The sequence below is a fragment of the Trachinotus anak genome, unplaced genomic scaffold (genome assembly GCF_046630095.1).
Source record: "Trachinotus anak isolate AG129_WGS33_773 ecotype Australia unplaced genomic scaffold, CSIRO_AGI_Tana_v1 ptg000013l, whole genome shotgun sequence".
In the NCBI taxonomy this organism is placed as follows: domain Eukaryota; kingdom Metazoa; phylum Chordata; class Actinopteri; order Carangiformes; family Carangidae; genus Trachinotus; species Trachinotus anak.
This window is the reverse complement of record NW_027273864.1, coordinates 14,280,623-14,299,579: the sequence shown is the minus strand read 5'-3', so window position 1 is coordinate 14,299,579 and position 18,957 is coordinate 14,280,623. Positions and strand designations below refer to the sequence as shown.

Sequence of the window (18,957 nt, the reverse complement as noted above, 5' to 3'; positions counted from 1 at the left end):
TCACATGGAGAGACAGAAAACGCCGAGACAGCCTAAATCCACAGAGCTGCGGGCAGTTCAACAACCTACCTGCCAAGTACCTTAAAAAACTGGTGCTATTTTTAAGACAGTGGATAGCCACACCGAATATTAGCTTAGGTTTTTTTTCAGTTTACTGCACTGAAATAGCTTGATAAATAAAACTATTAATAGTTTTTAATTATTTAATTGCATTTTTTTACATGCCAATTTTTCACTTTCAAAGTACATGACTGACATTTAGTGAAAAAAAAAAAAAAAAAAAAAGGTATTGATCAGGACCGTTACGACGCTGTGGCTCGTTTCCACAGGGGGGCGACCGTTCATACTCCTTCACCCGGAAACACATTCACAAAGGGTCATTTGGCATCGCGCTTCCAACATGGCGGTGAACCTCACAGACCTCTCCCTGCCTCAGCTAGAGGGACTCAAAACCCAGCTAGACCAGGTAACGTGGAAAGGTTAACTACATTTTATTCCGGAATATGTTCTTAGATATCAGCTATTTGAGGGCGGTAATCTGGGTGAAAACGGGAGGTGGGGTAACTAACTAGCACCAGAAGCTAACGGTAAAGACGTGAGTTAAATACCCGGTGTGTGTCCCTGTGTAACATTAATGTTGTGTTTACGCGACGTATATTAACATATAACGTTATGGAGCTCCACTTAAGAGAAAAAAAAATAATGATTTGAAGTATTAGATGTGGGTGTATTTGGTTTTTCCTACGGTAAATCAACGCCGGCATGCATGGATATTCCTTCTGAGGGACCCCGGGACAAAATGAGTTGTCGGGCTCCTACTGGCCCCCACTGTACATGGTAGTTTCATTATTTACCTAGGCACCGAAAAAAACAACCAGCACTCCAGAGCTGAAATAATTAGTTTGATCAAATAAAATTTTTAAACAAAAAAATCAACTAGCAACACTTTCTAAGCAAATATGCCATACAGTTCACTCCTGCCAGCTTCTCAGGGGTTTGCCATATTTGCCAGATCCCCCTGTTTTCTATGATAGAAAACTCAGCATGTTTGCATTTTTGATTGTTGGTCAGACTAAACAGGCAGTTTGAATATGTAAATATTTTTGGTTTTCACTATTTTCCGACATTTGATACATTGAATGATCTGTGATTTAACACAACAAAAATTGTCAGACATACTAATCATGAAAATAATTGTTGGCTTCATCATTATTGTATAATAATACTACCTTTCCCCAGAATTTCTGTGTTAATAATTAGACAAACAGAAAGAATATGAAGCAATTTGATAAAACACTTGGAACTAGAATTTCACAAAGCCCCTAAATGAGAGTGAGCCCCAAGATGAAGGACCGTTCAAAACCGATATTGTACTTATGATGTGCAACTTTCTGACAGATTTGCAATTAATCAAATTATGTAGACTCAAATAAGCCTGGGGCTTTTTGTGCTGCTGGGTGATTTCCCACTTTGCCCAGCTGGTGATCCAGCCTTGCTTGGTGTGACAGGTGTTGTTTTGTGTGGAGTTATTTTATCGCTTGGTGTATTGACTCTGACCTTGGTTATTTTGTAAATTTTACAGGAGATTGAGTTCTTGACATCTTCAATAGGTCAGCTCAAAGTTGTGCAGACCAAGTATGTTGAAGCAAAAGATAGTTTGAATGTTCTGAACAAAAACAATAAAGGTGAGTTGAATATGTTTTATTATTTTATGCACCACTAAGCCATATGTTTTTATCAGTTGCTGGAAGGATTGTTAAAAACGTGTAGCTCAGCAGTGGTTCTTCAGCTCCTGTAATAAATCCTCTACATGTTGGAGTGATGAACTGTATCACAGAAGTTCAGCCTCCACATAATGAATACATCCAGAAAAATCAGCACGTTAAACATAGTAATGTAAAAAGTATTCTCTTCAAAGAGCTCGCTGCACATCAGTGTGCTGGGCAAAGTAATGTGTAAAGAAATATGCATTAAGTCTTATGCATTGTCCATCACATTTTTGATTCTACATCTGAAATTGATTATTTGTTCATCTTTTCCCCTTTCTCTTCTTTCTTGTGCAGGAAAAGAATTGCTCGTGCCTCTCACCAGTTCGGTATCCTTCATTGCAGTGGGGCTGACAGCAGTTCATACTTTGCTGTTATGTGAAATGTGCTTTAAATGAAATTGTGTCTGTTCTTGTCCTTGACATGGCTTCTTCTTAGATGTACGTCCCTGGAACATTAAATGATGTGGAACATGTTTTGGTGGACGTGGGGACAGGATACTATGTTGAAAAGGTAAAAAAATATATATATATTTTCAATTTTAAAGCACATTATTTAATCATTTATTTACATTTATTCGCATAATGCAGACGAGGTAATTGTTATGTGAATTTTATTCATACTGCTCTGTTTGTCCATCTCTGTAGAATGTGGAAGGCTCGAAGGCATTCTTCAAGCGCAAAATAGACTTCCTCACAAAGCAGATAGAGAAAATTCAGCCAGCCCTTCAGGAAAAACATGCCATGAAACAAGGTAAGTCTAACTACATTTTATATATATATATATATATATATATATATATATATATATTACCAATAATCACAATTTCATATAACAAAGATGTTTATTGCTGCAGTTCTCCCTTAGCTTTCACTAATATATTTGATATGACAAAGAAAGCACGACGAAATGCTAACATATTCAGCCATTTTACATAGGGGTTTGCATACAGACAGTGTAGTTTTGGTTTTGTCTATGTAACCCTGTTCGCTAGATTAGAAATTAAAGTGTCAGTGCATTGTCAGAAACCAAATGAGAAATAATTTTGTCTTTTTCCAGTCACCTTCTTTATGTATTATGGAGGTAATGATTAAAAAAAACAACAAATGTTCACAAAGTTTGATATTGATACAAAAATGTTAAAATAGTATTGACTTTAGTTATTAGAACTACCCAGACAATATTTTACAGAAAAATGCAATCAGTTGACTAGTTTACTGGGTATGATTTGACAAAACATGGTGGCTTAGATTCTACAGAAACTATAGACCAAAATGAGAAGATCTGAGCTTGTAAATATTTAATTTGTCATGACTTCAACCACAACCTCATCCTTCAGTTCAGGACAAAGGTGGCACGCCTATTTATTACATACACTGTATTTTTTCTTGCAGCTGTGATCGAAGTAATGAACGTGAAGATCCAGCAACTACAACAGAGCCAACAGACGGTTGGGCCCACCAAGGCTTAATGAGAATACCTGTTCTTCATGATTTTTTATGTTTGTGTGCAAAAAAGCTTAAATCTGTTGATATAAGACAATAAAAGGCCCTTCACTAACCTAACGAAATCATGCTTAATACTGAGGAATAAAAAAAAATTACTGTTTTTGTTTCTATCTGAAGTAAGTGCACAAAGCCTGAGACCAGTGAAGTAGCTTATTGTCACAGTAAAACAAGCATGTACTTAATTTTAATTCATCTAGCTGGGATTGGATAATTGAAACTGTCACTGTGCATTCAAGGAACATTAAAGTTTTTGAACGTCTGTGCGAGTACAGCCAGGGTCGGAGGCATTATGTTTTCAGGTTGTCCATCCGCTCCATTCTCATGAACACAACATCTTCAAAATTGATGATATTGATGAAAGATGAACATTAAATTCTGATGGTCGAAGGTCAAGGTCACAGTGACTTTATAAAATGTAGTTGGTCATATACAATTTTAAACATCACTGTGAGGGTGAACCATGGATGTGTGGGGCTTTAAAACAAGAAGTGATGACATGACTGCAGATCACAGCTGCAGTTGTTCAGAGTACAGAAGACCCTGTGCAAATTTTTTCCAGCACAAACATAAAGTCATTATCCAAGATCATCGTGTTTCTAACAAAGTTCACTGTACACTACACTTTAATGGACAGTAACATTTACCTCTCATACAGCTGTTAACTTGTGTAAGTTCCAAGATTGAAACCAAATCTTGATGCATCTTAAGACAAGACTTCATTCCATTCTTAACAGTGAATTAATATATAATATTAATATATATTAAAATATTTGATATTTTATATACCCATATTAAAATGGGTTTTATATGGATATAATGGCATTCAACTTTTGTTTTATCGGGTACACTGCCACATAACCAGCAACTTGATGTGAACTTTTAAACTGCAGTTTGTTGTATGTCATCAGCCCCGAACTGCTCTACTTAAGCTCTTTTGCCTCTCTTAACAAAACCCAGTGTTTTTAAAAACATTATATTTAGTCAAAGTATGATTGATAAAACTGATCATATTCTGCACCTTGTGATATTTTGAAGAGCTAATAATACATGCCAATTTCAGATCTCAAATTCTAATTAGTATTACTTCAAACTTTTTAAATAGAAAGTGAACAGAGAAAATTTAAAGAAACAAAGTTTCATCATGTTCTTTCCACTCAGCTCAGGAGTCTTCAGTGTTACCTAACAGTGTGCAGCCAGCAGTGGTGGAAAGTAACTGAGTACTATTGCACAAGCACAGTCCAATTTAAGTACAGCATCGAGGTCCTTGTACTTTACTTGAGTATTTTCTTTTCATGTTACTTTACACCTATATTCCACTAACATTCAGAGGAAAATATTGTACGTTTTCCTCAGTAAATTTACTTAATAAGTTACTAGTTCACAAATTAAGATTTTTTGAAAATAAAACAGAGCAGTTTACAAAATACTACCTAACAAAAAAAAAAAAAAAAAAAAACATTTCATGGCTCCAGCCTCTCTAATTAGATGTTTTGCTGCTTTCCTTTTTAATGAATTTAGCTTTTTAAGGTTTGAGCTATTGGTTGAGCAAAACAAACATTATGAATTTGTCACTTTACTCCAGGCGTCTGTATCAGTAGATGAATCCATAATGAAAATAATCATCAGATGGAGCCTTATGTAAAACTATTTAAAACAACAGCAAAATGTAAATTACATATTAATACATCAGTAATAATAATCCAATGATTTAATAAGCATTTTTTCTTACACTTACAGTGTCATTTGTAATTTTTTATAGTGTGGTATTAGTACCTTGAACTGAACCAAGGTATCTGAATAGGCGACTTCTTCCACCGCCGTCCTCCAGCGATGGTGTGTGCTTGTCAGATGTACAAATCGGTCACCAAATGGCTCGGTGCCTCATGTGGTTATTGAAAGGCGGGTCTCTCAAGCGCATGGACCCCGCTCCTCCAGCCGCACTGTCCCCACCCAGAGGTCACAGTCAGCGGTTGCTACGCTGCGGTGTTAGCGTTGCTGTTGCCGGGGAGGCAGCGGCGGAGGCGGAGTGCAGCCTGTTGGGACGGACGGTGGCAGACAGAGGACGCAGCTGTCACATGCTGGATGAGCGGCGCTTCGAAGCTGACCTGTGGCATAAGGAATTGAGCAGAGGAACATATTTCGAAATATGGAAGCCGCTTTTTCCTGAAAAAAAAAAACAACAACAGTCATTTGTGTTAGAAGTTGAAAAGCTCTTAAAGTTTAGGGTTTTGCGAAGGCACCGTTTGGACTGGAACGCGTTCGGCCGTTTAAGTAACGTTTCCAGTTGCCGGGGAGACGGTAGTTAAGCTGTGAAAGCGACGACGGGCCACTGTAAGTAAGTGCGGCCATTAATTTTTAAACCGTCGCGGGAGAATAAATTCAACAGGGCAATTAAATCCCTCGGAGCCGAAGAGGACACAGGAAGAAGGCGAGGATCAGAGCAGCATGGTGAGTTTTGGGCCTGGACGCTGGCACGCTAGCTAACATGCGACAACCTGTTTGCGTCTTTTCTCCCGTTTGACTTGTGCTGGGTGAAGCTCGTCTAAACTGCTTTACTCTGTAGCGGCAACTTTAGACTTCAGCCAGCGTCAGTTTGCGTTCATGCCCCGAACTACGGCTTTTATTTATTCACAGTATCAGTTAATCATGTGTTACTGTCAATATCAAACAAATATCAAACAAATTGGCTAAGGATAGCAGTGTAAAGTAAGGCCGGTTCTCACTGGTCTGGTCTGCTCGTAAACTTAAGCTAGTTAGCTAGAGGTGACTGTGGTGTTGCTAGTTACCATATGGTACACGGCTAGACAACTATCAAACACATCCAGCGTACCCTGCTAACACGTGTTTAATAACATGTTGAATTGGAGAATATGACATGTCTCCATAACAGGTTGCACCAAAAGTATAAATTAATTCTTTGCTATGCTTTGCATGTGTACCAACTACTAAATAGTGTTAAATGTTAGCTGTTACACAACATAGCTAAATAGCAATCAAAGGGTTCCGTGATAAAGGTCATGGCACTGCGCCGCGGAGACGTTAACCTTGGAAGAACATGAATGTGGGGATGATTTAATACTTAGTTAACTCAAATGGCCTGTGTCGAGAACCAGCTCTATCAACACATTTAAAGAGAAACGATAGCGTTTTGAATATCGTCGCATGTTTTAAGTTGCATGGGCACGTCGGCGCCATGTGCTTTCTTCCTGATCGTCACAGTAACGCTGCCTTGCTTCACTTTTAGCTCAGAGCCGCTGAATTGAAACCAGATTTGGATAACAGACAAGTTGAACAGGAAGGTTGTGAGGCTTGGAGCTATTTGCAAGTTTTGCATCAATTACTTAAGTACACTCGGGATGTAGCATTGAATGACAAGTCAAAATGTATTGTTCAAGTTACGCTGAAGCGCACAGGCGGACCTGCGCCATGTATGGTTGCATGTGATCGTTTGAGAGGCGGGGCATGAGTGATAAGGAATCCAATGAAAACTCATTGAGAAGACGTGTGTGTGTGTGTGTGTGTGTGTGTGTGTGTGTGTGTGTGTGTGTGTGTGTGTGTGTGTGTGTGTGTGTGTGTGTGTGTGTGTGTGTGTGTGTGTGTGTGTGTGTGTGTGTGTGTGAGAAGAGGCGAGGCGGCCAGGCCTTGCAGAGAGCAAGACTGGATTACAGGCTCTATTAATGAACTCAATTCATTGGACTGGCTATAAAAAAAAAATTGAGTAAGAAAGTCAGTTCTGAAGGTTGTGGGTGGTTGATACTGTTATTTTGTATTACAATACCGTGTAGTAGCATTTTAAAGTCATGCGTGAATAGCTTGCAATATGTAAAAACTGCCAAATAGTAGTTGGTACTCTACAACACTTGGTAATTTCACACTACACAACTCTGCACACATGATAATACATATCTTAAAGTACGGATTATCATGTTTAATCCATATTATTCTCCCTCATTATTCCAATAGGCTGTGTACTTGGTTCCACTTTTAGAAATCAAAAATTGTTTTTGAATACCAATTTCTTATCATGACTGATATAACTAGGGACCATCTTGAGATGGGATCACACCAGCAGCAACACCCGTCAACATGTTGGTGTTCCGATTTAGGATTGCTCAGTAGTCATTACTACATTATTACATAAGTACTCAGTACTTATGGGTAGGACCACACCCATCTTCAAACTCTGCCTTCATTGTGATTTCACCTACACACCTGCAAAGTTCTGTTAATGTAGCTTGCAGGTTGTAACGCTATCACGCTGACAAAAGTCTGTCCACAGACAGACAGACAGACAGATGGATAAGCACCTGCCAAAGTACTCAACTGTTGTAGTTCCCGCTATAGTGAATGTCTCTAGGACCACATTTTGCCTTGATGCAAGTGCCCTTGGTCAAACGACATCCATCTTTGAATATGGCCTGTATTTTGATCTCAACTACACATCTGTAATTGTTTTGTGTGTGTATCTTGCACAGTTGTGACACTATTGCAGTAGCCAAATGTGCCCACAGATAGACATCTGTGAAATGACTCAAAACCGCCTCTCGTTGTAGTTCCTGCCACAGTAGGTGTCTCCAGGACCACATTTTGTGACACACACATACAAACAAACAAACAAGGTGAAAACAAGCCTCGTTGCAGCTGGTAATAATCAAGATAATCGATACACTGCCTTCCTGCTCTAACTACACTGTTGTTTCCTGTAACATACAGTGAAAGATGTAAACCTAAACATATTTTATATAACTCACAGTACTGTATATTATAATCATGCAGGTTACCACAAAGGGAGCAGGTCTGAATCCCAATGCTAAAGTGTGGCAAGAGGTCCCTGCCGACCAGAATGACATCCCAGCGGGGACAGAGGATTCTCCTTGGCTGCAGACCTACCCTCCTCCCACTGCGATGACCAATGGTATGAGCATATTCAGTTCTGTGATAAGAAATAATTTTCTAACTAAATTTGTCCCAATCTTCTCCTCACATAAACTTGTCATTGACATAAACCAAATCCCTGTCTCTTCTGCACTGGTGCAGCACTGAAGTGTGGTGATAGACCGTGTTTGACACGTACAGACATAGAAAGCATTTCTTAAACCTCACCAAGATAATTATAGATAGACATGGTATATGAGGAAATTGTAAGTCTGTCCTCAGGGTTACGCAGTAAATACAAAGCATGACAAAGCTTGTTTAGAGTGTTGCGTGTCGTTGTCTAAACACATTTCACAACCATTTTGCTATCGCCTGCCTTCTCTCTTAGGTTACTCAGATGTTCCTGCTGCAGGGTGTAAAGGATACAACACTGAATATCCTGACAGTGCTGCTGACTATGCCCCTGAACCCACAGAGGGCATTGTGAATGGCATCAACCACCCTGACTTGGGGTATCCAGTCTTTGACCCACAAAGCGAATCAGCCATAGATGATGATGTTTCTAAGGATCAACCGATGTCGGAGGAGAGCCTAAGAGAATCTTTGAAGAAACAGCTGGAGTTCTGCTTTTCTAGGTGAGTAATGAGTAGAGTTCCAATCTACAAAATGTTTTTTTATTTATGTCACAAATTTTAATTCTTTGCATTGTTAATTCTTGTTCTTCTGACTTGAAATGCAATGATTGTGCATGGATTTTTTTAATACTGATATTTTTCCTTATATATTGTATTGCACTAACTAGAGCATACTGTATGTATATGCATTTAATTCTTTGCATTTGGGAGTGTTTTTTTTTTTTCTTCCATTTTTTCTTTTTCGATTGTGCAAACCATGATTGGGTTCAATAAAAAATTTGCCTAATCCACGGACTCTTAAACTTGTCTGTCTTAGGCTATTGGTATTTTGTATTTTGAACATTATCTTACAAGAAGACACTAATGTGTGCGTCAAACTGGCAGAATTTATAATCAGTACACCAAATGAATCAGTAACCCCCTACACTTACTACATTGATTATTACTCTATATGGTGGGAGGCCGGTGAATTTAAGTGGAAGAGCAAGAAGCAATTCATGAATGATGTCTTGAGGGGTTTATTCTCGATGTAGTTTTCCATCAGAGTTCTCATGTTTTGAAATGGGTTATCTTCAAAATGATTCTTTTGTGGCAGTCCTGGTAGTATGGGTATAAAGGGTATATACGGGTACAACATTTTAAATTATTCCTTTTCTGGACCTATTTTGTTTTGGATGTTTTCAGGGAGAACCTCTCCAAGGACCTGTACCTGATATCCCAGATGGACAGTGATCAGTTTGTTCCAATCTGGACCATTGCTTGCATGGAGGACATCAAAGCCCTCACCACTGACATGGACCTCATTCTTGATGTACTGCGAGGTACTATTTTTATATTATATTCTTTCTGTATTCGTGAGAAATGCTTGCAGATTCACTGACTGCTGAGGTTACCAACAGAATCCATATGAAATTTTAAAATGTATTAACTGTTTAATAAAGTGCATGGAATGGGGTTTGTGTGAACAACGCATGTCTTAAGTTATGAAACTGTTCCACAAAGGGGCAACCTTCACTAACAGCTTAAGAAACTGATGGTGTCTTTTTGCAATTATTTGAAACTGCAAAAGCTGAGCATATACTATGTGAGGCTATTGTTTAGAACAGTCACCTAGTCAACTGATCTCAAGAAAGAATTTGTAGAATATCCACCCACACTCAGTATTTTATAGTTATTAAAGACTCCAGATATAAACAAAAGATAAAATTCTGCAGATGTCTGCCAGAGAGGAATATTTTCCAACAGCATACTGTGTAGTTGTGTTAGGGGCTTTCAAGTTACTTCTTGATGGTGAAAACACTAATATTTAGGTTGCGTCTTTGTTACAGCCTCTCCCATGGTGCAAGTTGATGAGACTGGAGAGAAGGTTCGACCAAATCACAGTCGCTGTATCATTATTCTGAGAGAGGTGCCAGAGACTACACCAGTGGAGGTACAGTAAATCCTACAAATGAGATGTTGCAACATGACTGTACCTACTTACACCATGATCAGACATAGTTGCTGACATGTAGTCAGTTATAGACAGTGACTCGCAGTGCTTGCCTTACTTTGGTTTATTTTGTGATCATATCATGGCTTATTTACAGTTTATCATAGAGCATGCAGGGGGGCCTGAGGGGAGATGTTGTGTGAGTTCAGTGTCGGAAGCAGAACTGCATAATAATGTGTCTTGCATCTCTCTTGCAGGAGGTGGAAGCTCTTTTTAAAAGTGAAAACTGTCCAAAAGTGTTATGTGCTGAATTTGCACACAACAGCAGTTGGTACATAACATTTCAGTCGGATATGGATGCACTACAGGTATGTCTTCTCATCAGCTTACCTTTGACCAACTGTGCTTGCTGTATGATTCTCTATGAAGTTAAATACAGTTACATTTTTAGTGGAATGCTTATTATATATTAGTATGACACATCTTTTTTTTTTATTCACATAAAATATGTACAGTATGATTAGTCATTAGATGTGACTATTATTTGCTCTGGTTCCAATATTTTTTAAGCCAAAGGTGATTACAATCGTCTGTTCACTTTGTTAAATGTTGTCTCCAAGCTTAATCTTGTTATGTGCAAGTGACACGTTTACGTTTATAAAGCACTGAATACCAAACAATACTCTGGGAGTGAGGGCAGGAAAGTTTTTACTTAATAGATTTAAAAGTGGGAAATGCAAATTACAGTATTGTGAATGGTTGGTTCATTTTTTTGTCCACAGGCTTACAGATACCTAAGAGAGGAAGTGAAAATGTTCCAGGGAAAACCAATCATGGTGAGTTTTGTCAGTGAAATGCATAATGTTGTTGACTTAATTCTGTATATGAAGTTTTAATATCAGGCTTGATTATTGCTTGTTATTGGTTCTAATTTAGAGACTAGTATGGAGCCCAGGATGCCTTGTGTTGTACAAGAGTAGTTGTGTTGTAAGCTGTGACATCACTACTCTCTAGGATAGGTTGTTTGGCTAAGCTGTGGCCTCAAGAGCAACCTTGGGATTTGTGTGTACAGGGACTTGATAAGCAAGGAGGAAATCCAGTGGTCTCTGCTCCTTGTTTGTTAGAACTGTTGTACTCCCATATCTCCAGACAGTTTGATTGCTCTTCTTATCACAACATGACATTTACCTTTGTATTTCAGGTATCTAATGGATCCTTTTTCAGCTGGACTCTGATTTGTCCTTGTGTGCCATATGTTTTTTTTCCTGATAAAACAAATGAGGCCATGACATATTAATCGTCCTGTCTGAACCCCAGTGATGATCAGTATCGCGCTTGGAAGGACCCATATGCACTGCAGCTGGCTGGGAGGACCTTTTCATCTGTAACTCTCTATAAATCTGCTGTATCTCTGCTGCTGCTTCTACTCTTTGCCTCTACTCTCCTTCATCCTCCTTCACCCCCACCCCCACCCCCACCCCACCCCACCCCCACCCTAGGCAGAGCAGTGTTTTATGGCCTAATGACCGTGAGATTATGAGATCTGAGGGGACTAATTGACAGTATCCAGAGCTACAGTGTACCTCATCGCAGGTGCAGTGGCGACTTCACATATTTAACCATAACAAACACACCTAACTCACTCCTTTCCTTCCTCTTCCCTCCCGCACAGGCTCGAATTAAGGCCATTAACACATTCTTTGGAAAGAATAGCTTCCGTAGTGTGGACTCAAGTGTGTACAGTCAGCAAGCCCAACCACAGGGCCAGTATGGCTCCCCCGTCTACATGCAGCAGATGTACAGCCCTCAGCAGCAGTACCCAGTTTATCCTGTGGTGTCTCCCTCCTGGAACCCTTCAGTCATGCCTTACTTTGAAACACCACTGGTGAGAGTTTCGATCACAATATGGCTCATGAATATGTAAATACATGAAATTTATGATTGTTCAGAGGCTTCTAAAGTAAAATTTAACATTGATGTAACAATTGAAATATATTAAGGTCATCATAATGTTACCTAATGTTAAAGTCTGCTAGCTCATGTCTGGACAGTTCTTCTGTCCATATAAAGATGTATTGTTTAGAGTATGAGAGATTTTTTTTCTTCTGGAGAACATTGTATAATTGGATTTCCTACTGCTGTTGTGATATTTAGGCACCTTTCCCTAATGGTGGATTCATGAATGGTTACAACAGTCCTGGGAACTACAAAGCAAACTCAAGCTCCATCAACACCCATCGACCCATGAGAGGGAACCGGTAAGTGCAAGTCATGACATAACTCTTTCTTAACTTTTTCTGTGATGAAATTTATATCACATGTGTCCACATCGGATATTCATTTGCCTCATTCTCTCTCAAAGTGTCTACCTTAATGTACTTGTATGAAAGGCTGTCACGTAATTTAAACCACAAATACTCTTGCCATAATATTTAGCACATAAAAAGTCGGTAAAGTTAAAATTCTCTGAAAATTTGTATCAGTATTACCTTTTGAGGTGTTGGGCCACATATTTGGTGGAAATGTGTCTACAGATTATTTTCCATCCAAAAAAGAAGCAAAGAAATGCAAGCCATTTATGTTGAACGCAATATCTCAGTAATGCTGTGAGGGAATTAATTATTGGCACAAACATTCACATGAACTCAAGGATTAACTAATTCAATTTTGGTGGTCAAAGGTCAAGGTCACGGTGACCTCACAAACACGGTTTTAGCCTTGTGAAGGCAAAACCTTAGTAACACCTTCAGGGAATTTCTACAAACATTCACTACAAACAAAGTGATTAGATTTTGGTGGTTAAAGAACAAAGGTTAAGATCACAGTGATTGTTTGTAGCCTTATTCTGATTTTCTATTCTGGTTAATTTGTAGGTGTGTTCTGATTGGTCGGTTTGTAGCAATTTATATCAACCAATCAGAACAGAGCTACAAATCAACCAAAGAGATTCAGGCTACAAATCAATGAAACCGTCCAACCTTGACTCTTGATAAACAATGATGTAACCTGAAGCTAGTCTGAATGGTGGACGCATACAACCACAAGGCGGTAATTATAGTACAAGCATAAAAAAACAACGTTCTGAAGAAACCCTTGCATGCTTTAACCAGGGTTTCCACCAGTGTATTCCAAGCCTGTCCAGCAGCCAAGCATAACAACTTTTTGGGAGGAAACCCTGGTCAGCACCCACCATCTTAATGTGTTCACCCTCTCTTTTTGTTTGAGTAATTGAAACTTACACAATTCTAAAATATCAAAATGTACTCCATCATTGTAGAACTGACATTTAATTTTTTTTTTTTTTAATGTCTAGAAATCACGTGAAGGGTCACCACAGGCCAGCTGATGTGCCCCCTCATTCTCCTCCTTCTTCTTTGGCTCTGGGGGCCATGATGGATGGCCTGTCTGGTCCCTTGAGTCCACACCCACTCCAGATATCAGGGACATCAATTGGCACCACTTCAGAGCTAGTCTCTCTGCCCTCCTTCAACCTGAAAGAAGCTTCTCTACAGGCCACCATATCCAGTGGAGATCTGAGCGTGGGTGGACGGGGCAGGTGAGTTAATAATATCCTGCTTATTAACACGACAGATGAAGCTTTACAACTAAAATGTGACCGGCTTATGCACATTGAAGCATGTGTGTGGGCACTATGAATATTTTTTTTGTCCTGTCACATTTTTTTCACCTATATTGTTTTTTGTTTCAGAGTCAGTTCAGTTGCTTTTCTTTGTGTTGGTTTTTTTTACATGCAAGTGTAACTTTCTAAATTCTAATCTAAATGATCTGTCTTCATTATAGGAGAGGTGGCCACAGAGGCTTGAGGAGGAAAAGGGAAGATGAACATACCACGGTCAGCATATTTCCTTTCTATTTTTCTTCAATTAAACGCAATTGCCCACAAAACAATTGTTTCTACATGTTATTGTAGGCCAGAGGTCCTGGGGGTATCTCTTTATCAAATAGTTGTCAGTTTAATGTTTTGTGACAAACTTCAAATAGTGTTTAGGATCCTCTCTTATCTTAAGTTTGACTTCTACTGAAATGAAAATACAAATTTGCAGCGTCCTATCCCTTTGATGGAGGCCAAGGTATCACCTCCACCAAAGTTTGATCTGGCAGCCTCCAATTTTCCTCCTTTACCGGGATCTGTGGTCAATGTGCGGGGAGAAACCACACCAGAGATGCGCCTCTCTGATGTTGTACGTGGCCTTAAGGTGACCAACAAGGTAAGTCTTGCCCTCTTTAATATGTTCGACTCTTGGAACTCTTGAAAGCAGCATTTAAGTTATATTTATATAAATACACGTTACATTTTGAATTCTTTATTATTTCAGTCTGTGAGCCAAGAAGTTAATGAGACCCAAAGCACAGCTGTCTCAGAAGATCCTGTGAGCATACCAGCTTCTGTGGCCCCTGCTGCTAAACCTACTCCTGTGACACCACAAACAGTGGCACCCACCTCAAGGTACAGTTTACTCAGAACTAATAAAATTAATAACAACAACATAGACGTGAAAAATAACATCTTTTACTTTGTCGATTCAGTGTTTCTTCTTCAGTAAAGGAAGAGGATAAAGCTGAACGTACCATTCCAGAAGGAACAAGCTCCTTGCCCAGACAGGCTGTTTCTCTCGCAGCATCAGAACATGCCCCCTCCACCTGCAGCCAGTCTGTTTCTGCAGAAGCACCTTCTCCATCTCCCCCAACTCCAACATCAGATCTGGTAAGATCTTGCTTTCTTTCTCTGTAATACTGCATTAGCTCCCTGAAACATCAGCTTAAAAAAGAGAATTTATGAACCCCCCTTATAGACTGCATTTTGTGTGTTGTCGCTAATTACAACTACCTTAGTATCAGCATGAAACTTGTATAAAATTGATAGAATATTCTATTGAATCAAGGTATCATATGTGCAATGCCTGTGGGTTAAACCAGTGACACACTGAAAAGTGTGTAGCTTGTTCCTCTGTGGATAATGGATAATGACAGACCTATAGAAACTTCTGTGCTACTTCCTTGCTAATTTACCATTGCAGCTTAATATACTTCTTTACCAATCGATCTCTCTGGTCACAGCTTGTTAATGATGAGTATTTACAGGGTATTTTAATATTTTGTAACAAGTGGGCTTTTACCTTTTGAGTTTGTCAAACATATTTGTCTTGAATGTTTATGATTTAGTGTGAAATTTTACATCCATTTTTCTCTAACCAGGGGCCAAGAAAGCTCAGCTATGCAGAGGTGTGCCAGAAACTGGCCAAGGACCCGCCACCAGCACAGACGCCCTCTCCCTCCCCTCCTGCCTCCTCAGCTAGCCAGCCCCTGCAAGAGCTCAAGGTCAACAGGGTTGAAGAGCCTTCACCCCACTCCAGGCGCACGACAGACAAACCAGAGAAAGCTGGAGACAGCCGGCCACCTCGTCAACCATTACGCTCCTTCAGAGGGGCAAACAGCCAAGCCAGAGTTGGGGGTGCAGGGCTGAAGATTCGGGAGCATCAGAGAGGCCTTAATACTGGCAAACAGTTTTCTCCACAGCGGGGCGCCAGACGCAGTGGCAAGGAACAGAACATTCCCCCAAGGTCACCAAATTAACTGAAGAAAAACCTTTTTTAACATGTACTAAAGCAGAAATAAAACAAATATATATGTAAATATATAATATATGTAAATAGAGAGATGAATATATTTCATTTGACAAGACTGTCAAAGAATCTCTTAGCATTGTTGCAGACCTGAAATTATTTAAAAAGACTCTAAGTAGATATTACTTTTAGGAAAATGCATATAGTCTGCTGACAGGAATGCAGACTCTTTGGGTGATAAAACATACTTAAAGTAATATCACCATAAACGGGCTAAACCGTGTGTGTGTAGGAGAAAGAGTGATCTTTAATCTTTTAAATGTATGGTGTTCTAACATTTGCCACGTTTTGTTGACGTGCAAAATGACAGAAAGGCAACATGTTATATCTATCTTTGAGTGGTTATCGTTTCCATGTGATTTATCTTCAGCTTTTCATCAAATTTGTTTTGAATATATGGGTATTTATGAAATGGAAGATGTGAGTCAATGGTAGAATAGTAGAAACAGTAGGGTGTGTGATTCACTCCAGAGGGTTTTAATTTTGATGAGTAGCAGTGTTTGAAGAGAGTCTGATGATTGTGAAAAATATGCTATATATGATCCTGGTGAAATTGATTCAAAACATTGTGTCATGTATTGATTGTAGTCCTTGAATGTTTTATGCAGTAGTTGTCATTGGTGCAGACATTAGATCACTACTGCTAACATTTGGAATAAGCAATATGGTATATCTGGAGTAGATTTTGTTTTTGCATGATTCAATCAGTGACTTAACTCTTGTGTAAATTAGTATAAATTGCTTAAGGATATTCCATGTAAGTAGGAACAGTAAGACTGTCTCCATGTTTTGTCTCCATCAGATGGCAGCGGTGTCTCTCACAAAGCAAGATTAATGTGTTAGCCTGCCAACTTTGATTTCAGCCCTTGCTTTTTCCAAACACTTTTAACTGGGACCAGTTAAAACTGGTGCAGTAAAGTAGTTAACCATGGTAACTTATGGTACACAACAAATCTGGTCCAGACTAGGTGAGGTTCAGAGGATCCTCTGCTAATCATGGTAACATAAGATATGGATAGTTGTGTATTTTGCAGTTTCAGTTAATTTTGTAGAGAAGGAAAGTAGATGTTCGAGTGACATTGGTGACTAACATTGTGATGATGGTCTGTGGGACCTTTTTCCCTTAATAAATGTTTGTCACCTCTTGATTTAAGTAGCCTTTTGATGGTTGATGCTCTGGGCAGTGTCGCCCCTTGATTTAGTTACATTTCCTGCATCATCTGTTTTGATTGGACACATAAGGCTTCAGGTGAATGTAGTTTGTTGATGTAAACCCATATTTGAGCTTGATTTTGTAAATGACTATATGTATTAGCTTTCTTGAGTGTGTGTGTATATATACTTGGTTATTTTTGGATTGTTAATGTATTTGTTCCCCTGCTGTAGAAGCTGTCATCAACTTTCATTTTCTATCTAATTTTAATCTTTTTCTTTTCATGTTATTCTGTGTTTCTATAATATTTGTAAATTGTTGTGTAGACTGACCTGAGAAAATATACGTAGTTATTTACAGATGAGTTGAATTGTTGAGTCAGGGCTCGTGGCTCAACAATGAGCAGAACATACCTGCAGTGGTGTGAATGGAAAAATGCACCATCCTTTGATCTCAAGGCTTTTAATCATTACAGAAGTAACAAATGGAAAGATGTTGCACAGAAATGCTCAACTGATACTTCAATGTGTTTTCATTCCATCTGAATAGTCTGCAGTGTTGCAAATGGAAATTAACAAAAGATGATTGACAGTAAAGTATTAAAGGTTTCAAGGTTTAGGGAAACTTTTAAAAATTGCCTTAGATAAGTGATTTTAGTTGCCTGCTTCTAGGGAATTTACTGCAGTGTACAGTATTTTGTTCTTTTTTTTTTTGTAATGAGTAATTCAGCTGTCTCCTTGTGTGTATATATTTGTCTGTATCTGACAGTGTAAACTTGGGTGAGAGAGAGATTGCTTCTGCTTCAGACTACATGGAACTATTATCTCAAACCAAACCTCCAGTGCCTTAACAGTGTTTCATTTTGATATAAAAAGTGCAAGAATTTTGAGCACATCAGTTACACTGATCAGGGCTGGTTAGTTGGTTGTCAAAATCCAACATGGTCAGTTTATGACACTTGGAGACACTGGATCCTGTCCAATGTAAATCTCAGTTTATTGTAGCAGCAGCTGGTTGGAGTTGAGCTAAATGTGTACGTGCATGCTTGTTTGTCCATTGCTATGTGTGTATGATACAGTTTATTATACCAGCTTGTCAATGCAATGTCATTATTGTATCAGAAATACTGCTTATAACTCTCACAATCAAACGTGATTGCAATTTTCAATTCATATAAAGTACACACTGGTTTATCAAGTTAATATTTTATAACTGAGCCTGATTTATGAAAATAAAGATTTATTTTTAAACAGTCCTGTCTAATATTCGTGTGTATGTTTACACAGCATAATGACATTGAAACTGTAGTTTCACATACGTTGGTACAATAATATGTTCAGCACAGACTTCAGATGTGTGATCTGTTGATTTTCTTCTATGCAAGCACGGAATTTGCTCTATTTAGCAAAACTGACAGGACAGTGGGACAGTGACAGACATGAGCAGTGTCAGTGTCCTGCAATTCAATGGAAAGGACTTAACAAAGTTTTACATAACATCTGCCGAGACGTAAAACGTCATAACGCCGAACACAAAAACTGGTCTGGAAGGAAATATGAATCAAGAAATTGTAGAATAATAAAATACTTTTGAACTTGAGAAAAACATTGTAGGATTGCGTTAAAACAATCCTACCTAATAAAGCAGACTGAGACAGATTTGGAGCATTTCTGTAATATACTGTTACAGACCTCTAATTCCACCAAGCTCAACAGGAAGCAATAATGACAATATTTACCCATAAAGAGCCATCTTTATTTTACAGTTTTATACTCCAAGCATTTTTACATTTTCCGCTATGTTTCCCAGAACATTCCCCAAAATGTTCCACAATAATAACTTTTAGCAAACGTTCCCCAAACATGAATTTTGGCTAATTTTGAGGGCCAAGTTTTTCTACTTTGTATCTGTACACAGACATTAACAAAAGCTTCTTTCACAGT

At 38.7% G+C, this 18,957-nt stretch overlaps 2 protein-coding genes across 3 annotated transcripts; both read left to right on the top strand.

Moving 5' to 3' along the window:
- Positions 1–311: 311 nt before the first annotated feature.
- pfdn5 (prefoldin 5) lies at positions 312–3,543 on the top strand. The gene is made up of 6 exons (XM_071493689.1): positions 312–466; positions 1,583–1,685; positions 2,064–2,095; positions 2,205–2,279; positions 2,414–2,519; positions 3,161–3,543. Exons 1-6 carry the CDS (start codon positions 401–403, stop codon positions 3,235–3,237), a joined length of 459 nt encoding a protein of 152 aa, XP_071349790.1. The 5' UTR covers positions 312–400; the 3' UTR covers positions 3,238–3,543.
- Positions 3,544–4,961: 1,418 nt separating this feature from the next.
- Positions 4,962–18,267, top strand: larp4ab (La ribonucleoprotein 4Ab). Of its 2 annotated transcripts, XM_071493688.1 has the most exons (15): positions 4,962–5,722; positions 8,051–8,189; positions 8,538–8,784; positions 9,469–9,605; positions 10,113–10,216; positions 10,474–10,584; positions 10,999–11,052; positions 11,889–12,101; positions 12,371–12,474; positions 13,530–13,772; positions 14,018–14,069; positions 14,281–14,445; positions 14,554–14,684; positions 14,765–14,942; positions 15,434–18,267. In XM_071493688.1, exons 1-15 carry the CDS (start codon positions 5,720–5,722, stop codon positions 15,809–15,811), a joined length of 2,259 nt encoding a protein of 752 aa, XP_071349789.1. In that variant the 5' UTR covers positions 4,962–5,719; the 3' UTR covers positions 15,812–18,267. The 2 variants fall into 2 exon arrangements, with proteins under 2 accessions (XP_071349789.1, XP_071349788.1); XM_071493687.1 differs by lacking the exon at positions 4,962–5,722 and having other exon boundaries at positions 8,045–8,189.
- Positions 18,268–18,957: the final 690 nt, after the last annotated feature.